This window comes from Psittacula echo, assembly GCF_963264785.1.
Source record: "Psittacula echo genome assembly, chromosome: 1".
NCBI classification, from domain to species: Eukaryota; Metazoa; Chordata; class Aves; order Psittaciformes; family Psittacidae; genus Psittacula; species Psittacula echo.
In genome coordinates, this window is record NC_137735.1 from 15,283,713 (window position 1) to 15,307,661 (window position 23,949).

General features: G+C 37.9%; 1 protein-coding gene across 1 annotated transcript in view; it reads right to left on the minus strand.

Moving 5' to 3' along the window:
- RAB28 (RAB28, member RAS oncogene family) overlaps positions 1 to 20,567 on the minus strand; it is a 64,514-nt gene extending 43,947 nt beyond the window's left edge. Inside the window, exons 1-3 of the mRNA XM_080628009.1 lie at positions 20,368 to 20,567; positions 13,030 to 13,126; positions 6,939 to 7,027 (exon numbers count right to left, since the gene is read on the minus strand). Coding sequence (XP_080484135.1) covers positions 6,939 to 7,027; positions 13,030 to 13,126; positions 20,368 to 20,445 — 264 coding nt within the window. The 5' untranslated portion in view covers positions 20,446 to 20,567. The remainder of the gene's footprint in view (positions 1 to 6,938; positions 7,028 to 13,029; positions 13,127 to 20,367) is intronic.
- Positions 20,568 to 23,949: the final 3,382 nt, after the last annotated feature.

Sequence of the window (23,949 nt, forward strand, 5' to 3'; positions counted from 1 at the left end):
CTCAATTACTGAGGCTTCTGCCTCTGCTCTCCACCTCACTTCAACAAAGTATCTACCTTGATGAGGAATAAAATCAGAATTGGCTTCTTTTGCACTTGTCCTCATGGAGTTCACATCTGGGAAAAAAAAAAAAAAAAATCCTGCAACTGCACACTGTCCCTCACATAAAATTTGTACAAATATTCCAAAAAAAGGCCCCAATATAACACATACAAAATTAGCTGCTTCAATGAGTCACTGTCAACAGCAGAGATTTTTTTCAAGTCAAGCGTTTTCAGGCATTTGTCTGGGACAAGCTTTACTTCTCAGTTTCATGAACTGTGTCTTAGACCACAAAATAGGATGCACACTTTTTAAATGAATTTCACAGATGACAACAAACTGGTAGAGAGCACAAGATTATTTGAAGAGAGTTTAGATTATGTGATGAGAAACAAGCTAAAAATAACAGGATGCGATTCAATACGTCCCATGACAAGTTCAAAGGAAGCAATAATCACCTACACAATAGGAAACATCTGGCACTGTAGTAGGTTCCATACAACAGGATCAAGGAATTACAGCAGATCACAGTTGAATATGTCAAGCTTATTTTATAGCAAAAAGGCAAATATCACAGTGGCATGAAACATTCCATGCATCCAGCTTTGGATGCTAAATGTCAGGAAAATGGTAGACTAGAAGAGATCAGTAATAGTGCTGGAGGTTTAGAAACCATGACTGACATCAGAAGTTTGAATAAAACCTTGTATTTTAATGCCACATTGATAGCAGGTATGATGATACTGGTAAAAGTTTCAAGAGAAGATAACCATTATCTTTTTATATGCTCTTATATATAGTCTGCAGATGACACTAATTTGGGAAGACCAGCCAATAGGCCCAGGGCTTAAGAAGTGCTTAAGGAACATGCTTAAGGAATGGACGAACAGGAACCTTTCAACATTCAAGCAGGACAAACGCAAAGCCCTGCATCTGGGGATGAATAAACGATATAAGCTGGGGCAACTGACTAGCTAGGAAGCAACTGAAAATGACCTGCAGGTCTTGATAGACAGCAAGCCAAGTATTAGCCAACAATGTTCCCTGGCAGCAAGGATGGCCAACATGATCCTAGGCTGTATTAGCATGAGCACAGTCACTAGATCAAGGGATCTATTCCATTCTACTCAGCACTTGTTAGTGTAATAGTGTATTACTTGAAGTAATGCATCCAGTCTTAGGCTCCTCATAACATCAATGAAGTGGAGTAAATTCAGCGAAGGGTCACCAAAATTGTAAGACTGGACACTTATAAGGAAAAGCTGAGGGAACCGGAATTCTTCAGCATGAAGAGGTGGCCTCGGGAGAACCCAAAAGCAGCCTTTCCATACACATGAGGAAGCTATAAAGGAGATGGAACAAGGCTTTTCACAGAAGTGCATGTCAGGAGGATGAAACAACAGGCATAAACTGAAACAATGGAAATTCAAAATAGATATAAGGAAGAGCTTTTTCACCAGGAGGAGATTCAAGCAGCCAAATACGTTGCCCAAAAAGGTTACTCCATCTCCATCCTCAGAGGTTTTCAAGAAGGAACAAGTGGCTAAAGCCTTGAGCAACCTAGTTCCATCTCGCAGCTGACCATATACTGAGCAGGAGGTTTGACTGGATGTAGGTAGAAGGAGATCCCTTTCACCTTGAAATTTCTTACAACTCTATGATCAATATGGCATGCAGCAACAAGTTTAACTGCAGCAAGAAGATTATAACAAGAGTACATATAAGGGGAAAAAAAACCCAAACATGTAGACAATAAGAATAGTGAAGCTCTGAAATATACCACCTTCAGAGACAGTCATCAACACTGGAGGATTTTTGAAGGTTGATAAAAATGAAATAAACATTGTACACGTATAGCTTCAGAAGAGAGTAACAGATCCTACCTAGACCCTTTCAATTCCTACTTCCCTATGATAGCAATACAAATCTGTTTTTTCCTTCAACACCATCAACTGTTGGAAAAATTAGTTCTTGTTTGTTATATTTATTTGTGTCGTGGTTTAAGCCCCGGCTGTAAATTAGAACCACGCAGTCTACTTCCCCCCCACACTCCTCAGAGGGATGGGGAGGAGAATCGAAAGAATGTAACTCCCATGGGTTGAGATAAAAACAGTCCAGTAACTCAGGTATAACACAAATCACTACTGCTGCCACCAATAATAATAATGATAAGAGAAATAACAAGGGAAGAAAATATGATACCGCTTGCCGGAAAAGAGCCCGACCGAAAAGAGGACGTGCCCTTCCGGGTAGCTCCCAGTTACATCCCCGGGCATGACGTGCTGTGGTATGGAATACTTCTTTGGCTAGTTTGGGTCAAGCGTCCTGTCCCTGCTTCCTCCCGGCCCCTCCTCCTCCCTGGCAGAGCATGAGACTCACAAAGTCCTTGGTCAGGGTAAACATTCTGACCCGCAACTGAAAACATTGGCTTTATCAGTATTATTCCCAGGCCAAAAGTCAAAACACAGCACTGCACCAGTAGAAAAAATGACTGCTACTGCTAAACCAGGACAATTTGGCCGCCACTAATTTCTGTGGAACAGCTTTTACCAGTTCCTTCAAAGAAATTAAGAACTCACACACACCTTTTTCCTTGCTATCTTTTCTCCTTTATCAATCAAATCCAACATTAAACATCCAGTTCCCTCTTCCAACTTCTGTACAATTTATTCCTCACTATCTTGCATCTCAGTTAACTTTTCCTGACTGTTTTTATAACTACCCAAGTGCCTGGACATGTATATACATTTGTCTTCCATAACGTAAGACTTGCTCTAGAAAGGGCATGCTGATGTTGTTAAATGCTCAGTGGAAAAGAAGAAACTCAAGCTGAAGGACAGGTATTTTAAAAGTTAAAAAAACCCCAAACATAAGGTTGAATGTTGTAAATAACAAAGTGCACATGGCATGCTTCTTTCAACAGCGGTCAAGCTCTCTCAGCAGCTTGCAGAAAAACTGAGCAGGCTATCTATCTTCTATCTACCATCTTCACCACTGAAGAGCTGTATCAGAATTAGATACAAGACAAAGTTAGAATCTGAGCATTTAAGATTGGCCAGCTCTGTTTCTAACTAATTCTTCACCAAATGGTGCTCTGCTACATATACTCTAGACAACTGCAGCCTACCTACATGCTTGGAAGAAAGGGCATTCACAGTGGATTTACCATGAAAGAAATAATTGAACACAGTCTGCAATTAGAGCTCACCTAACTTCCTTTTGGCTCCCTTCTCCATGATCTAAAACATTTCCTTTAAAGCATGTTCTTTTCTTAATCTCTGTCTTTTTTAATCTTGTTGATATTTGCTATACTTAAAAAACAAAGATGGCAGGCATGACATCTCATGACATCTCAGAGATGCAAGAAAAGGCAGCATGGCATCCAGGTCATAAGGAATACTTCTTGCTTTGATTTTTGCCACAACAGCACTCTACAAGTAACTTAGTATGATATATGTAACTAATGAAGGACTTAGTCATAACTCATAGCTAAAATTTATTTCACCTTTTTTTATTTAACATAGAAACCCCATCACAAAAAAAAACCCAGGTATTTTCCACAGTATATGGAGTATAGAACAAGTAAATAGTATAAAAGCTGTTGTTTCCTTCTTATGTGTGAGCAACTAAAGTAGACAATTAACACTGGCCTTTTGACACAGAAGTAGCCCATTTCCCTGCCATGAAAAAGGTTTGAAACACATGGTGGACAACATGCCAAGAACAGCACGTTAATTCTCTAGTCTCCAGCAACACGGTAAATAGTCCCTGCTTGCATAATTGCTCTCTAGTAAGAGAGACATTCTGCCTGCATTAGTGCATATGTGAGTGCTTTTTGTTTTGAAATTATATAGTATTTTCAAAAATAGGTCACTGGAAAGTGAGAATATTGCAGAAATGATTTGCTGGTCTCTGGAGAAGGTAGGGGCTGCAGTACTCTTATTCTATTAACACGCCAATTTATGAGGTAGAGTATGCCAGCTCTTAAAGATACTTTAAATGAGATATGTGGGTAGGGGCAGCAATTACAGGTAAGAGGTGGAAGCGGTTCTGAAATATTTGCCACGCAAACAGCAATGGTACTATTATGCAGCAGAACTGCTATTATGGAAGTGTTGTAATCAGGCAACATATTCACACTAGACAATCAACATTTAAAAGGTGTCAAGTTTATGTCAAGATCTGTCACAATAAAAGAAAGCTACAGAAAATACTAATTAAAACCATATGTTTTCTTCTTCAGGTTTATCCTCAGCTGCCCTCATCCTATGACTGACTTTAGTATGAAGGAATGAAATTAACTTTAAAATTTTCATTAATATTTATATGTCAGACCAAATTTCTAAAATATTTTTCTAGTCACAGATTATTCATTTTAGCAAAGAGTAACTTCATTATGATATCTTGCACATCTGCAGAAATGATAATTTTACACGTGAAAACAGCTTACAGTCTACTTATACTTAACCACAGTTGTCTTTGCTGATACAGAGGACATGGTCACTCAAATGCACATGGTTAAGTAGCTGTAATTGAGCTACTGTCTATCTGTTCAGCTGTAGTAACTGACTATACAATTACTCTTAGCCTCTCTCAATTCTGAGATAAATGTGTCAGTTTTAATCAGCACTGGCAGAAAGCTGTTTATTAGCACCTTTTATTCATAAAGATCAGAGACCTCTTTTTCTCCCCACAATTTGCAGAGCTCCCATCAGGAAATTCAGCTACCAAGACAGGATGCAGCAACACCAGATTAAAAACAGGTAGGGAAAAGACTGCTCCAAGACAGCAAATAGTCTCTCAACAGCAGCTGCCTTCCAGAACATGACCATTCATCCCCAACTTGGTGCCATTTGCAAACAATAATTTGTTCCACTGTTCAAAGAATTAATAAGACATGACCTCAGTACCTAGCCCTAAGGAATACGCCTTACAACCACACACCAGTAGGACACTGAGCAGTGGACCATCCCTCTTTAAGTCCAGCTGTCCATTCAGTTTTTCAGTCACCTTATGGTCCATTCATCTAGTCTATATCTTTACATGTTGTCTGTAATAATATTATGGGAGATTATATCAAAGGCCTTGCTGAAGTCAAGGTAAAGGACATCGACTGCTCTCCTCTCCACAGGGCCAATCATCCAACCGCAGAAGGCATTCAGGTTGGTTGAGCAACACCTAAAAATTCTTAAGTACATGATAGCTCTTCCCAGTTACTCTCTTGTTGTTTTGCTGTCCATTTACAGGAATTTTTGTACATCCTTATAATGATTTTTCTTTCTAAATACTCCTACTTCTTTTTCTTCTAAAAAGCTATAGATTTCAACATGAAATAAGCTTCTGCCTAGAAGTACGATGCACACAGTGCCTTTCCAAATTATTCATGGTGTTTCATGAATTGATGAAAATAGTTTCATGTGTCTTTAACATGATGCTGTTACAAAGCTAATGGAAAAGTGCATTACAATGGTAAGAAGCTTCTTTCAAACAATGGCAATACATGACACCAACGGGAGAGAGAGCAGCTATCAGTTCATTAAAAAAAAAAAAAATAATAGGGTTACAATGAGGGTTGGGGAAGGATTAAAGAAGAACAGATTTGATGTAGGGGTTTTCTGTTAATGTGCTCAGAATGACTGAAAAATCAAACTTTTGTAACTTCAGCCTTACTGATATCCACTTTTTCACTACTTTAGGGCACTGGTATTAACTTTTTGACCTGCTATTGCTGATAAGAAACTCCTAAGTTTATCACCAAATTCAATACAGAAGAAGTTAATAGCCTTTTATTTCCTTCATCAAGTTCACTTTGGGCATATGGCAACAATTTGTGATCAATCAAATTCTCTGTCATGGCAGCCACTTTCTTCTGTGGCTTGGTAGATCTTTAACAGGGCAGCAAAATGTTTTTTATTAAAAATAAGAAACCCCTATAAAACAGATGCAACAAAAAAATTCAGACATTTTTTGAAAGTGAAAGAATGTTAAATTGACAAGTTTGTCTTTATCCCACTAACTAATAAATCCTGATCTCCTTAATTAGCCATTACTGTGCTATACTTGTTAGGACAAAGTTTCTGTCCAGTAAAAATGTCAGGATTCCATATTCCTATTGCCTAAAGTACTGGGGAAAAATTATGTGCATTCATTTTCTTCTCAGATAAATTTAACATTAAATAATAAAACATGTTATGTCTATTGTTCTCATTACAAAGTCCAAATTAAAGATCAGAGCATATTTTGGGATCGCTCATATTAAGAACTTTGAAATATATTACATCCTCCAAAATCATCTCGTAACTCTAGATACTTCTATAATATTTAGCTCTTACTTAATCCCACCATTCACTTTATGTTGCTTAGTTAACCTCAAGATAAAATTAATTTTCATTGGATAGGAGTTCTGCAAAAATATTTAGCTACCTGGTTGCCTCCTTTTGTTTGCCCTCTTATAACCCCAGTTGCACGTATGAGTTTAATGGTGTAGGATTGCCCTTAATTTCCTCCTTCTACTTTTCCCCGCAGGAGGCATCTGTTCTAAAAGCAGCCACTCTATATCTACCATGTGGATATCCAAATAGCCTTTTATTTACTATGATTGCTTTTCTTAACTCAAGACAGAAAGCATGGAAACATGCATACATCTGCTCCTAAGAGTTACTCAGATCGACAAATGCATACTCGTGCTTTGCTTTTTAAGTCAGCTCTAAAAAATTATCTGCATACCAAACTTAGATGTGCATATTTAATATCAATTAAGTTTAGGTTAAGCAGTGATTCAACATTTTTGAGATTTACAAAATAATAACCTATAAGATATGTATAATTTTAAGAAGAAAGTTTCAGGGAATTTTATATCATTACTATAGATACTATTATCATGATTTATACTGTACCTGAGCTCCATAAATGTATTTGTCCAGCATTTTGCCTCCTATCGTTTGTCCTCCTACGTCCCACACTTGAAGAGTAACATTCAAATTTCCTGAAAAAGAAAATTATACAGATACCGGGTAACCTGGAAAATTTAAATACAAATAAAATTAAAGGTATATTATCACAGCAGGTAATACAGCTCTAGTATATCAACAGCAGTAGCTTTTACAAGTACACAACAAATAGTAACTAAATAGATTTCAACACAAAAATGAATGTATCATTTGAAAAACCTCATTTGTGTCCAGCTAAGTTAAGACGCAGTAGAACTACAGCTAGAGATTAACATATTTAATATTAACAGAAAAATAAGTGGAATTGCACAGTATAATATTCCTGACTATAAATAACATAGCATACTTTGCTGAAGAAAGCTGTACAACTTTACAGAGAGAGTTCTAAAGCACGGTACTTGGAACTGAAAGGTAATATATAATTAATGGCAACTTCACCACATTATTTCATACGTTGTGGCCCTTCCCCCCCACCTTCCAAGTTTACAAATCTAAAAGCAGGGAAAATCTTCACAGTAGCTGCATTTAGTAGGGATGCTCTTAGTAATATACAGTTAAAGAATTACATAGATGACAGATTGAAAAAATGGAAATACTGACACACATCTAACTTGAGGATGCAAAACTACGATTACTTCCTCCACCCACTACCCCAAAGCAGGGAACTAAATTGGACATGATTTACATGTCCAATTTCATCTCTGAAGAATCTACCCCAAGTATACACCTTTCTATTCTAAACAGTTTTTAAGCTATACTGAAAGTGTTAACAGGCTTTCAAACACAAAGAAACAAAAGATCAGTGAAAATAAGGAATATTCAATACCGTCACACATATTCTGCAAGCTAACAACTCAAACACAGACTAAACACACACATGCATACAAACATAGTAAAGTATAATTTGGCTCATGTTGCATGGTGAAAACTTTTCAAAACTGTACTATTACCTGGAAGCACCAAACTTTAATACAGTGAGGTCCAATGAGAATTTTTCTAACCTACATACAACTCACATGACTTACAAGTTAACAACAATTCTATATACTCACAAATAATCATAACTCCCTATTGATTTTACCCCTAGATTTTAAAAAAATGCAACAAATTCTACATCACAACAATTGAGACTCGAGCAAAAAAGAACACATCATTTTTAGCTACTAAGAAAGGTACAGTCTTAATCATCTTGTTAACAACTTTATTTTACACAGTATGATCTATTCCATGATCAATTTATAACTAACACACTCATATTAGTTATGTAAGGAAATGTGCTCCATAGAAATATATCCCAGCACTCAGTGAATACAAACACCAAATTAGAACCATATAGCCGAATCTATGCTATTCATGGTATTAAATATACCACATTGTATTTTCATGAAGCATCTTACAGAATCATAGAATAGTTAGGGTTCAAAAGGACATTAAGATCATCTAGTTTCAATCTCCCTGCCATGGGCAGGGACACCTCATACTAAACCATGTCACCCAAGGCTCTGTCCAACCTGGCCTTGAACACTCCCAGGGATGGAGCACTCACAACCTCCCTGGGCAACCCATTCCAGTGCCTCACCACCCTCACAGTAAAGAATTTCTTCCTCACATCCAATCTAAACTTCCCCTGTTTAAGTTTGAACCCATTACCCCTTGTCCTCTCACTACAGTCCCTGATGAATGGTCCCTCCCCAGCATCCTTGTAGGCCCCCTTCAGATACTGGAAGGCTGCTATGAGGTCTCCACGCAGCCTTCTCTTCTCCAGGCTGAACAGCCCCAACTTTCTCAGCCTGTCTCCATATGGGAGGTGCTCCACTCCCCTGATCATTCTCATGGCCCTCCTCTGGACTTGTTCCAACAGTTCCATGTCCTTTTAATGTTGAGGACACCAGAACTGCACACAATACTCCAAGTGAGGTCTCACGAGAGCAGAGTAGAGGGGCAGGATCACCTCCTTCGACCTGCTGGTCATGCTCCTTTTGATGCAGCCCAGGATACGGTTGGCTTTCTGGGCTGCGAGCGCACACTGAAGCCAGCTCATGTTCATTTTCTCATCGACCAACACCCCCAAGTCCTTCTCGGCAGGGCTGCTCTGAATCTCTTCTCTGCCCAACCTGTAACTGTGCCTGGGATTGCTCCGACCCAGGTGTAGGACCTTGCACTTGGCATGATTAAACTTCATCTTGCTTTAATCTGATTAAAAGTGCAGATTTCCTAAATTGCTGCTTTGCTCTCAAATATATAGAGATGAACGTGGGACAACCTACTCAGTATTTTTAAGGTACACTGGGTTTTATCTAACAGTAAGATAAAGAATTCGATTTGTAGTACAATAAATACATCATAACATTCCAGTTCAACAAAGGCAACCTTTCATAGAATAAAAAGCTTATTTATTTTGACAGTGTATATACTATGTATTAATTATTTTTAAAGCTTAGAACATAAGTGACTGCAAACAATGCAGGAAAGTCTTCCATATAGCACCTGGCATGGATAAGCTGGCCAACTTGCAGTCAGAAATCACTATGCATCCTCAGTGGGTAAACAAACTAAACATGCTCAAAGGCTCAACATGCTGCAGTGTTCTACCCCTAACTTGGTTGGTTGTATTCTTCTGGAAATTTACCATGTCATTCATGTCAGCTATTCAGGAAAAAAAGCTTTATAAATATTATCACTTTCAAACTCAATTTTCAAATGCCTAATTTTGTGTTCAAATGCTTTAAAAAGTTTCTAACTTCATTTTTCTTCCTAAAAGCAGTAATCATGCACAGCATATGGGCTTAGTATCTCGGTAACTGTATGGTTATCTGCAAAAATTTAATGCAGGAAGTTAAATTAAATGGTCTAACAGTGACTGTTCAACTTAAAAATCTACTGTTATGAATTATTTACTTTCCTTCAACTGCAACAGAAAAAAAAGAAACTGGAAAAAAAGATTGGAATGCTCATTTAAGGTTAACTGATTCTTCATTAAGACCTCACTAACTATTAAAATTCAAGCTGATCATCTCCAGTGAGAAATCCTGCATTTCCTTTTTCTTTCCCTTTTTTTTTTTTTTTTCAGTTAGGTGCCATAATACTTACTTTGTGTTTAGAAATTGATTTTGTGGGTGAAAAAATATTAAGATTATTCTGACAGAAGGAAAAACCCCAGACAATGTGTCTAGCAAATATTTAATTAACAACTATGATAGTAGTACATGAAGTTTTCTGCAATGAGTTTGAAATCTGCTGGTTTTCCATAGATTTAGGAGGAACATACAAGCTGGAAAATTACAACAAAAAGAAACCATGCATAACAAGACAGTTCTTAAGAAACAAGTTTAACATACCAATAAAAAGAACTGAAGAATCCCATAAAAATAATATGCAATATGCTGACATGGAACAATAAAACATTAGTACTTCTTTACTCTGTAGAAAATACACACAAGTAAGAAGTTAAATTAATTGAGGCAACACCAGCATCTAGATTGTTTCTGGTATGAATTGAAGCCACTGGGCTGACTCAGTAGTGATTCTGCAGAAGTATACCTGGTGCATTGGTTAACCTTATTTGAAGTGATTCACAGTCAAGATGAAACTAAAAACACGAGTCTGCTCACTTTTTGCAATGACTTAGAAAAAAAATCCTTTTAACAGAAGAATTCTGTTTACTGGACTGCACCCGATAGCCCTCCTAAGCGTATTCAACTGAGGCTCTTACGAATCTCTACCAGCAGACCCTCTGACTAAAAGATACACTATATAAGCAGTAAAATCTACACCGTGGTTGCATCCAGACTACACAAGACACCGCAACAATAAATATACTGAAGGTGATTTGCATTTGGAAAAAAAAAAATTTTAACAAACTGCTTGAAGAGAATTTGTCAACAGTTGAACACTGAAAGTCGCTTTGTTCAAAATTAATCAATTTTTTTCCTATTTGTATTAAACCATATTGTTTTACCATATAAAATACTTATTTTCATTGCAAAACTGCATCATTTACTAAAACTGGAGACAAATAACATTATTGTTTAAGAAGCTCCAAAAACAGAAAAACAGTACTTTATTTTACAAGCTAAAATACATTCCTAATGTGGCCTAATGTAAATGTCTCTGCAATTCTAGAAATCCGTAATTTTAACTTCTGAAAACCTTATTTACAAGAAAAAACACAACTACTGAACGACAGTTATACACCAATTCTCCTACTAAATAAGAGAAATTGAGGGGGTTTTCCTATTGATATACATATTATAATTCCTGTGCAGTGGTATGAATTAACCTTTCAAGTAAACACAGCAGTTCTGCAAACCTAGAAGTAATCGAGAAATTAGAAAAATCCGCTTACTTAGGTAATGCTTCCCATTCCAGTATTTAGAAACTTTACCTCCCTCCCTCTTCTTTCACTCACATCCCACCACCAGTTCAGCTGAGCTATAAAACACAGAAACCCATAGATACCTAAACACATATATGGACATAGGCGAAACCAGAATGACAATCTGCAGAAAAATACTTCTTTCTGAATATGAACATGTTCCACAAACATTACTATTTTGTTAATGATAAATGAGGAAAATAGATGTACAGACTTTGTTGCCGTTTTGGTGCTATATGGTGCTATAAAACATTGTGATTTTATTACAAAATAAACTAGAAGAAAGCAAAACATGAATGAATCAATAGTTGATAATTTTCCAAATTTTCTACTCCACAAGAATACTTAGAATCCCAGTAACATATTAATAGCTTCTGTATGCTTAACAGCTGGAAAAAAACTTGCAAAATACAAGTTCTCAGCATGCACACTGTATGATTTGTGTACACATTCCACTTGCAAGTACTGCTGTTAAGTATTATACAAACTGGTATTTTTAGAGGCATGAGCAGGACAATAAAAAAATGATTCCGTTGATTTTATAGAGAAATAAGCACTGAAATTTGGTACTTTATTACTCATCAGATACTAAAAAAGTACAGCAAAATTGCCAAACCAAAATAGTGAATGCAGGAATAGTCTGAAAAGATTATTCTGTTTCACTTACCAAAATACATAAACATAATCAAGAAGTTATTGGCAATATAATTTAAACAAAATAAGTTCAAGAACTGTATCTATTTTCTTATAACTTCAGGTTACAGCTAAAATGCTTCATTTCTGGCTTTGCTTCCCTCCTCGTCCTCTACAAGGTAAAAAGACGGAACTACAGAACTTGCATCAGCTTTATCAAATCTCACTACAACTTCTAATAATTACACATACTTTTTTATCTTCTTCTGATTTTTGAAGCCAGAAGAAAATGCATTTAATGAAATACTTGCATACTTAGAAATTGAGCAAACACAAATCAATAAAGCCTTATTTCAAATCCCCAATTGTTCAGAGACAAACTCCTACCAGCAACTATTCTTTTTTAATTATTTCTTTTCATTTTCCATACAGTGTGCTGCAACTGGCATCTAAATAGTTTCTTTGCAGTCGTGAACTGAAACATCTTGAATGCTCAAACTGTATTTTTATGAGTGCCGAGGGACCCTAAATTTTAGTGGTCTATTAAATGCCAGCAATTTCATGCTGCCTTACATAAAACAGCATTCACATATTAGAGCACTGCGATTCCATAGCTGCATTATGCTTCTCTCACACAACTCAAATACAAGTTGTTTATTTCATTTAAAAAAAAATTATTTCTTTCAAAGCACATATACTTTTTGAATGAATATATTTAAAGTTCCATTTCATTGTTGTATTTTACACTATCCACACGGACAGTGAGTTCAATCAAGTAGAGATAATAAAAATCATTAATATAGACAGCATTCCTTTTACATTAATTCAGTGTTTTAGATGCAAGTTGCAAATGCATAACCCTTTGTCACCTGTGAAGAACATACTAACAAAATTTTACTTGAATAACCTAATTTACTTTGCCATAAAAAACACTGTACTAAGCTTATTTGGTATACATTACTTTGAAGAATCTGTTTCTGGAAGCCTTACTCCTGCCCAGTCTTTCAGTGATACTTTTTATTTTCTTACCTGGCAATATTATCCTCTTCAAGAAGAAGTCCAATCCTATGGTTTGTCTGTACTGTTTTCCAAATGTCTCTTGAGCAAAACGTGTAGCTAAGGACGTCTAAAACAAAAAAATATTAAATTAAGTTGTCGTTTTAACCAGCAAAAAAACTTGATGTGAAACCAGAAGTATGAAATACAGTTAAGCGCTTTTTAAATCATTGCATGCAGTGTCCATGGATTTGGACTGACAAGCAGCCCAGCCAGCTTCAACATAATAAAAGAAGGTTACTTCTCTTAAAAAGGCTACTAATTTATGCAAAAAGAAGCAAGGTGCATATTTCCTTTGTATTTCAAAGGTACTGTTTAGTCATATTAGAAAATATTACACAGATTTGAATAAGGCATCATTTGTACACTCAAACTGAAGCAAATCTAAGTGACAATATCCATACCTGAAGAGATTATTTTTTAAAAGTATTCATTTTCAAGACAAGGGCCCTTCCGTGGTGCAGAACACCATGATCCAAGACCAACTTTCTGGGAAGGAACAGAGATATGCACAGTGCAGAGTCCCACAGGGGCTTCAAAGTGTGGCAGATTCCCACCACTGTATATCTAAGTTCCAGGATCAGACATTACATAATAGGAAGATTAGTTTCTTGTGCACAGAAAATACTAAACTCACCTTAAGAATTCACATTTACAGAATTAGTCCTTTAAGCAGAACTTTGGAAACTTATTTCTTCAATTTATATTTTGTGGGTTTATGAAAGTAGACCAATAGACTGTTTATCTATTAATCAGCTATTACTATATACTGCTAAAAGGATATACAACTAGTCTACTTAAAGTAACGAAGCAAGGCATTTATATTCTTTCACTAGTAATTTAAGTTCTTCATGCAAGAGACAAAAAAAAGGAAAAAAAATGGAAAGAAAGAAAAAAAAAAAAAGGAAGAAAGTCCCACAATCCACAGATTAAAAAAAGAAAAAGAAAAAAAAGGAGAGGTGCAATTTTAAAGAATACAAACATTTTTATTGTGAAAAAATAAAACACATTAAAAAAACCTGTCACACTGATAAAATACATCCTACATCACATTAGTGGTGTGCACTTAAATATCTTCTTGATGTGACATCTGAAAATATCAAGACAGAGTAATTGCAGAAAAAATTCTAAATATGCATTTCCACATACAGGGGAATAAAAGTCTAAAGGCCCCACAAAACCCTTTCACTGCCTGAGAAAACTCAAATGGGCAAGAATAATTTTTTTTGCCAGCTTTCTGTTCATCCAGACACAAAGAGACTGAGTCACATTGTTATTAGAAATAGCTGTTAGAGCACACAGAATTATTGCAGTAGCAAAATAATGCCAATAGTTCTGAAACAATGAGAATAGGCAAGTTCTGTTAATAGAATGGTTATAATGAAGATCTAAAGTATGCTAAAAATGTCAAACATACACAGGAAGAAAAGGTAAATTACTCTTTTTGCATGAAAACATGGTTACCAGAGCTCCAGCATTAAAGCTCTAGTATGAATAGGCAAACATTTATTCTGCAATTAAATTACCTGTGAAGTAAATACCAGATTTACTGTTTTCTTGTTTCTATATCACATTTATATTCCTACCACTGTCTTATATATGTAATAAGTGATATTTTGATATCAGAAGATACATTCAGGAAGTAATCCAAAAAGTCAATTAGAAACTATGGCAACATTTTCACTTACTTCACTGCTCAAGCCCCAAGAGGATTAAAAATAAATAAATAAACTGGGGGGGGAAAAGGCAAGTAAACTAGAAATAGCATGAATAAGGTTATATATTTATATCACTGTGGAAAGGGTGAAGACCACAGAGGATGAATCGTGAGAAGATTCTTCTGCCTACAGCTATGTGACAGGACTAACAACATACACAAAATGAAATTCAATACAGATTTAGACTTGTACTGAGAAAGTCAGTAGAACTTATTCTTTTAATCACAATAGTTAGTCTGTCAAGACTACAAAGATATTATTTTTAATCTGTCATGATCCTAAATATGTAGATAAGAATAAAAACATCGCAGGAACACACCATACAGCCTTCTCCTTCAAATTTTCCTTATCATAAAAGTAACCAGTACCCACAGTACAGATTAAAATACCATCTAACTATATCATAGTATTCTATATTCTCCAACACACTAATTTAGATCCCCATTAAATAAGCAACCACTCCCTTCTTGTTTTAAGGGCTCAGTATTAGCTTTATCACTCTGTGACACTCGATATTCCCTGAGGGCCTCTAGGGGTGTTAGTGAAAATAAACAACATGCATTCAATTAACAGCCAAGCAGTAACAGCAGCAACTAACCAACAGCATGGCAAAATTCTCAGACAGTTTTCCTCTACCATGCTCTTGAATGCAAAGGAATTTATAGCAGAAAAACATTCACTAATTCCTTTCTAATACTTTTTTTCTAATAAATATTAGAGCTCAAGGCACTGGATTACCAGACTAGACTCCTCTATTCACAGAACAAACATTTATCCATAAAATACTAAGAGCAACAGTTCCAATTTCTCCACAACAGTCAACAAAGTTATGTCAATGCATATTCAGGTACCTCTACAATGCAGATACTCCCTTCAATCCTAAAATTGTTCCCTGCCATGCTTGCCATAAAAGATTCTGCATGACAAAAATCTTTTCTGTCAATGTAAGGATATGTTGAGTGCAACCTATGTAAAAAAATGACCAAAGTTAAATAAGCATTCAGAAGAACTGTAGTGATCAGTGACTGGCTTTGAAAAAGATTATGCTACATCCATAAGATTTCAACCACCAATATATAGATCAGAGTAGGATCAGTAATGAGTATGGTATCTGTATGATATCAAGAAGGCCTTATTCCTTTATCTATTTCCTAAGACAACCAGGCCACCGACTTTCACAGCAGACTTTCCATTAGACCCAGTCTGACAGGTTCACACATTTGGCTTAAATACTTCAAAGCAAATGTTTAGAATGTTCATATGCTGTTCTGAATAGCAATACACTATTGAAGGTTGGTCTGATTAACTCCCTCCTTTCAGACAACAAAAAGTCTGAGTTTAAAATACAGCAATAAAAAAATAATACAACAAATTTACAGCAATCTAAGGGCAAAATAAAATGCAATATTTTGGAATATTTTGGAAACAAAGATGAGATTAATTCTCACAGGCAAGGCAAGACAATTTCTTGTTTCTGTCAATGTCAAGAAGCCACAGTACAAACTGCTGACATGCTGTTCCTACACACCTACCTACTGTATAAACAGAAGAGAAAAAAGGTAAACCTTATTTATTAAATAAATGGAAATAAACTGAATGTCAAACAGAACAAGCAATGATAGCCAGCTCTAACTGACACTGACTACTCACCAGGACAGCACAGAAACTTGTCGAGAAAACCCCACCAATGATTATTCTTTGAGTAAAATCCTACAGAAGAAAGCTTTCAGAAAGTCAAAGTGTAGTATCATATTTGTTAGAAAAAAAAACTAAAATCAAAATTCAATGGGATGCAAGCACACAGTTCTGAAGCCATGAATTTCCATTCATGTACCAATTTCACCAGCCGACTGAGAATCCACTTTTCAAAAACATTTATCTATTCCTTCCCTCACTCCTAGAACATCAAAGTCATTCCCCAAGCACAGCAACATGCACCCCTCAGTCACGTCCTACCCCAACTGGCAAGAATTTTAAAAACAAACAAATGAAAAGAAACACTAGGCTAAATAATTAAATGCTTTAACTAGCATAAAAACACATAACTGTGCAACACAGAGAATTTCTCACTGAGATGAGTCTAGCTTTATTAGAGTTGGATGGGAAGTATTTCATAAAAGAAAGAAGTCCTGCCACCTGAAGCTGGTGTCTTTCCACCACACTCCTAATTACTGATGAAACTTTGTTCACTCTAAAAGAGAAAATTATCAAGACTTTTTCAACATTAGCCATGGATCTATGAAGCTAGAGTAATTTGCACAGGACACTTGATGCAATTTTCCACATGCAAGACTCACTAATAACAACAGTGGTTTTGTCAACACTGATGAAATTTTTGACCCCACGTTTAAAAACAAGATCCAGAATTGGCACAATGCTTAGAAATCTGGCATCCTAAAAAATCCTAAAGCAAGCACAATGCCACTCTGTATTCCAGCCTATGCTTTAGCTCCTACATCAGGTCAAGCATCAGCTCTTTCATCTTCATAATCAGGTGTTAAGAGGAGAAGAAAAAGATAGGATGTTCCTGCTGTCATACTTCAGTCCCAGCTGCAACAGATGGCAGGAAGACAGGACTTCAGCTGCTTTGTGCCTCCTGCACAGCTATTTTTCACCAAGTCAGAGTAGTTCTAGCTTAAATCAGCATCATCATATACTTCAACGTTAAGCCAATCTGTGCATAGCAAGAGTAGAAATATCTGAATAATAACTTTTTTTTTAATGCATACTAGTACTACTGGTTTATTTTAACAGAAAAATCATTCTGGCTCAGGATGAGTGGCTTGATTTAAACCCTAGGTGCATATGGCTACTCTGTATATATATGGTCCTTCCTGTAACCAAAATCGAAGAGCCAACTGCTATTAATAATTACTGTTCATTTCATCTCACATTGTTCCCACCTACAATTTCTTTTGGGATTGTTCTCCTGATTTGTCTAGCTCGTTAAAATAATTCTTTGTTATTATCCTCTTACTAACCAATCTTGCCTTCCTCAATTTTTCTTTTTAACAATTTACCCTTTCCTTACCATCTCTATTGCTCTCACTTTTTCAGAGATATTGTCTCACTCCTCTCATTTATTCCTTCTTCCATTTCTGCTCTTCTCCCCTTAAAATTTTAAGTATCCCATTATTCATTCAACCACCACAAAACAAATTAGTAGAAGCACAACAACCCTCCCTTGCCTCATGAATAGAGCAACTCCCAGCTAGTGGAAACATTACCCTTACCTTGAACTGGCACCGATTTGTTTTAAAACTGCTACCAACCCTTGTATAAAACAGGAATCGCATTGCTTCTAAACAATGGATGAGGCAAACGAAAGCAAGTTTAGACCTTTGGCCAGCTGACTCACAAAGACATAAATTTTTCCCCCTGGAGAACTGAGGACCAGAGAGCCCCAGATGGCCAAGTGGAAAGAAATAAAAATTTCCCTTTTTTTTTTTTTTTTTTTTTTTTTTTTTGGGCAGGAGGACGAGCAATAGAAAGAAGTCAGATGTGAACATCTCACACTAAACACCAGACACAATATTTCTAAGATATATTCCATTATTCCCTACACTCCTCCTGTCCAACGATCCCAGCAACAGAGGAAGAGGAAAAAACGTCTTGCACAGTAAGTGAGAGGCTAAGTATGCATGTGTGTAAAGACCAGCTGTGAACCAGATGTCAGAGGCAGGCTATTTAGAGTTGAAAACATATAGACATGCATATTTCAACAAGTAAGCGGAACGAGTAGCCAACAAAGGACAGGAACCTCAACAATTTAGTCTTCTGAGGTGCTTGAAATAGCACTAGGTATATTTTATCCTTCCATTCCATGACCCAATCACTTCTTTATTTTCACAAGACCTTACAATAAATCTATTATTGCAAGTGTTTGCTGCTAGGCCCTCAGGATGGCTGGAAGAAGCTTCTATTACAGCATCATCTAGGGGGGACACGAGGAAAAGCAGCCCACCACAATATATCTGCTGCTCATGCAAAATAAACTGCACTTGAAGCACAGGATTCCTAGAACCAGCAGGAGATTCAGTGAGTGGCAGCTCCCACATGAGAGGTAGGAACCAGCATGAATATACATCAAAACTGAAGAACACTTGAAAATCCATGTTTGGCAAGAGGTCTTGCCACAAAGTGCTGAATAGCAGTAGTGAAAGGATTCCTCGGTTTGAATGGAAAACTCCTGGGGAACACTACCAGTGAAACACAACTTCAGCTGTCAATCCTGTGCACTTATTATGCTCTCATTACACAGTCACTTGGAACTGCCTATCTACTGACTCCGATGAGTACAGTACCACTTCATACTGAGTTTATAACCGCTGGAGACAAAAAAAAAAAATATATAGTTTAGTTTCTTCACAGAGCTCTGCACAAGTAAGTGAGCAAAACCATGCACATACTTTCAATAGAACCTTATTTCTACAACAGCAGGCAGTTCATTTAAGCCACCACTAAGAATACTTCTACTTTTTCATATGAACTGGAGCCAGGCAGACGCTCTACCTCCCCGTGTTTTCAAAAGTAAATGATAAATGAAAAACTGTATCCTTCAAACACTCAATAAAATTACTATTTTCAGGTGTATCTCACAAAAGGATTCAGGCTACATATGGCACTAATGTTCACCTGTGCATAGTAAAGATCAATAAGTATTTTAATGGGTAAGAAAGCAGTATCTCTTTTGCCTTCTCTGGTCTACCAAAATTTCTCTTTTAAAAAAGCAACTTGTTTATAAATGAAGTTTTATAAGTAGTACTTTGTTATGTTGACAGAAGAAAAACCCTGTAAAAGCCACAAATAAAAACTAAATTGACTCAAAAGTGCCTTTCCAAACTCTGAACAGGAACTCAAATAGATGCACACTGTACTATCCACCTCAGGAGGTAACCAGCTCTGAAGCGGAAACGAAGAGAGCCTATAGATCCAGCTAGGCAACCTTCCCTGCTCGTCCTTTCGGCAGAAACCTCGAACTCACATGCCAGGGCCTGGCCCCAGCTCCCTCTCGGGAACTGACAGATACGGAGAACAACTTCAGGTACCTCAGCCAGGCGACCACCCGCCACCAGTACGCGGCCAGCAGCGCACGGGCACCACTGAGGGGAACCAGGACCAAGCAGCACCATAGTCTCTACGTTATTAGCCGCTCCTTCCATTAAGGCTCAAGAAAAAGGGATTAAAGCCGTATACATCTACTTGTTGACCAAGTCTCGTCGGGTGTCGCAAGGGTACCGAAACGCCGATAGAGGGTTTTGCTGCCGAGTACGGAGCGAACACATGCGGTCTCGGGGCGCAGCTCCCCGGCGAGGAACTCGTCCCGGCTCTCCGCTACTCCCTGCTACACACACGAGGGGGAGACCACGGAGAAGGAGAGTACAGGGCCGGGAGTGAAAGTGCAGCAGTCAGCACGGCGTCAGGGCGCCGGGTAGCGCGACAACGCGGCCCGACAGAGTGGAAGCTGCCGCGCGCTGCTCCCTCCTCGGCAGGAGAGCCGGGGGGAACGCTGAGGCGGAATACCAGGAAAGGGGCTCGGGACACCGAGGCTACGGAGAAGAGCGGGGCGCTGCCGGCCGGGGCTGGCACTGACCTTGCCAGTGGTGCCGTCCCCCAGCACCACTAGCTTGAGCTGGTGGTCCGGACTCTCCTCCTCCTCCGACTCCGACATGATCCCTACGCCCCCGACGGGGAAGGAGAAGAGGCGGAGGGCAGCCGGAAGGGACGGGGTGCGACAGCTAGGAGGGGAAGGGAGTGACCGCTACGCTCACAGACCCGGCAGCAGTGCAAAGCCCAAAACCGCCATCTTTCCTCAGCGCACCACCGTCGCTATAGCCCGCACTGGGCGAAACCAACAAGAGGCCAAAGAGAAGGGGGAGAGCGTAGCTCGCAGGAGAGAGCTACAGCAACAAGTGCAATAGCCTCCACGGGCGCAAGCAGAGGGCACCCGCGAAGCCCTCACTTCTGTCCCCCCCCAACGGCTGGGCGAATGGTTCAACCCGGCTGTCCGCTGCGCGCAGAGGTGGTTTGGCCCCGAAGTGACGCCTCGCGCGGTAACTAGGGAGCGTGGAGGTCAGAGGGCGCTGGGTAGGCTGTTTGAGGGGCGCTCACTCCTTGGCTGTGTCGGCATCGGTCCGCCGGCGGCTGAGGGCTCGGAGCGAGGAACTGAGAGCGGGGCGGTCCTTCAGGGACGTGCTTTGGGAGCAGAGAACCGGCAGTCTGCGGTGCTTCACCTTGGGGCTGCATTTCCGTGCTAGCTGCACCCGCCTCCGTGACCAGGTCAGGTTCAGCGCTGGGCTTCCGCACAGCAGCAAAATATATTAGTGTTTTTAAAGAAGTAAGCTAACACAGAAAGCTCATAACGGTTGCAAGCACTGCACCGAGTCCTAATATCCCTATGTTGCAGTACAGTCATTCTCCCCTAAATTTCTCCTAAACCCTCCTACCCCACCAGATAGGGATGCCCCTGCTTTCTTACATGATCTACTTGGAACCTTTCTGTCCATCCAGTTAGTAAGAAAACTTGTCTACATAGCCCTAACTGAATTTTAAACCATTATTTTATTATGCACATTGACCATGGAGAACAGCTTGTAACCTCCCCTTTCATAGCAGCCTTCCACGTATTTGAGTACTGTTAGCATGGCTTCAGTCTGTCTTTTCTGTAGACTAAACAACTCCTCTTCGTTCAGTCTTTCCCTAGGTTGTCTTTTCTAGACTTCTGATTATTCTTGTTGCTTTCCTTTGGCATCTCTCCACTTACTTGAAGTGGTGTGCCAAGAACTGGATACAGTACTTTGGTTGACGCCTTATGAGTACTGAGTAGAGTGGAAGTATTACTTCATGTGTCTTACATATGAGACTCCTGTTTATATATCCCAGTATGATGTTTGCTTTCTTCACGGTATGACATTGCTGACTCATGCTGTTTCTGATTTACTAAAAAACCTCTGAATCCCCTCCTGTTATCAGAATTTCATACACTTTCCCAGGTTTTATTCCTGCTTAACTGTAGTCCTTTATGCTTGCCTGCACTGAATTTAATACTATATTTCAAGCTACTCACACAATTTGTCAATGTACTTTTATTTATAATCTTGTCCTCCAAAATGCATGCTATCCCTTCCAACTCAGTTGTATCTGCAACCTTAAGAACCATATTCTCTGTCCCAAAGTAATTCATAAAGATATCCAATAGTACCAGATCTCTGCAATCCCCTGTTTGACATATCTTTCCAATAAGTGATAACAATTCTTTGGGCATAGTTTAAACAATTTGAACAAAAGAGACAACTAGAACTCTTTAAAGTATAGACTTATTTTAATGGGTTCAATATCAAGCTAGGAATGTGTAGAACAACTTTGTGTAATGCCTAAATAAAAAAATTGTTCTTATTTCAGTCTCTTTCAGGCTTTCTTTTTTGAAATGTGTGACAGAAATTTCCAGTATTACAAGTACACTGTTTCACTCAATCCTCAGCAGGATCAAGATTCCTTATTACTCATGTATTCAAGTGTTTGCAGAATTGAGGTCAAATGCTTTCCCAATGACATTCAGAAAAAAAGGGGGGTGAAAAAACAAAAAACAGAAAATACCTTAATTTCAAATGGAAAACCAGACACACATCTTTGTGACTTTCTTCATGCTTCAAAACAAACTAAATGTGTTACTCATCAACTGTTTTCCACTTAAGATCATCTAGCCTAATTATACTGCAAGTTCTCTTAACTAGGAACTTCAGCAAGATCATCACCAGGGCTCAGCCGAACAGGATTTCTTGGAAGGAAGTACAACAGGGCAAACATGGAATTTTCCTTTATGATTTCTGACATACTGAAGGGTTGTACAATTGGCATTAGACATTTAAAAGCTCCACATCTCACACCAGGCAGACTGATGATTGATAAACCACTGTTGAGGGAACGGTGTTTATTCCTGCCAATTCTGCTTCAATCACATTAAGAAAGAACATAAAAGATTGATTCAAATCTTCCCAATGCTTTTGGGGAGAAGCAGGATTCTATTCAACCCCCAAAACAAGAATTAGGAGTGTTCAGGTTGCACATACAAAACCAGGATGATCAGAGAGCGAGGGGCTATTGGTCTCCGGGCTACATGTATTCTCATTTGAAACACAACAAAAAAAATTGTGAGTTATAATACACATCCCCAAACTTATTTTTCTCCTTAGATTATAATATTTTTTTTCTCCACAAATCACCCAAGCATATTAAAAGTTTAGAAAGTCATCATCTAAATGAGTGAACAGTATAGAAAGAACTGTTTCATCTTGAATATGGCACTTGCAGGCTTAAAATTGCCTTGAGGCTGTGCATCTGATCTGTTTAAATAAGCACTTACATATTAAGGCCTAATTTGGGAAATACAAAGATTACTTGCTGTGGATAAACATGCATATTTGCTGTTGACTACCAAAAAGGTTGAATGGAAAATACCCCAGGAGACAGCATAGTAACATAATCAGACAGCTCAGCCCTCCAAGAGCCTCCTTGCAGTTGTTAATTGTAAAAAATCAGTGTACAAGATTAAAACTGCCTGGTGGAGTTAATGCTTTAATTAGCAATAAAACCATCAAAACTACCATTATTTCACTTTATACTAGCACAACGGAGCAAACAATCAGACTGCAAATCTGTATACATCTTCTTTGTCAGTGTTCAGCAAGCACATTAACAGTGTGGTGTGGTTATTTTATGTGTAGTGGTACAGATTGTTGGTACCAGCACATCCCCTTTAGAGAGGTTTTCAAACTGTAATGTTTTAGTCAGCACAATCTTAATGAGTTTGTTATTCGCTAAATATATGAATATAGTTATACTAATATAATATGTTCATACACTAAATATTAATTTTATAGATTAAAGGAAGCTAGTAATGAACTGCTTGATACTTTACAGGTAAAGAAAATATATTAAGCATGTTGAAAAGCACTAGAATTAACAAACAGAACACACTGCAGTCAATTTTTTTTTTTCTATTGATGGCAGTACACAAATAATTTTAAACTCTTCTGCGTTTTTACAATACTAAGAAAAAAATGCCCAAGCACTGTCTTTGAATAGAGCTTTCACTGAAAAATTACTGTGTCACCCAATGGCACAGGAAACAAACATATAATTTAGTGGACATTCAGTTAGTTACTATTTGGTCTGT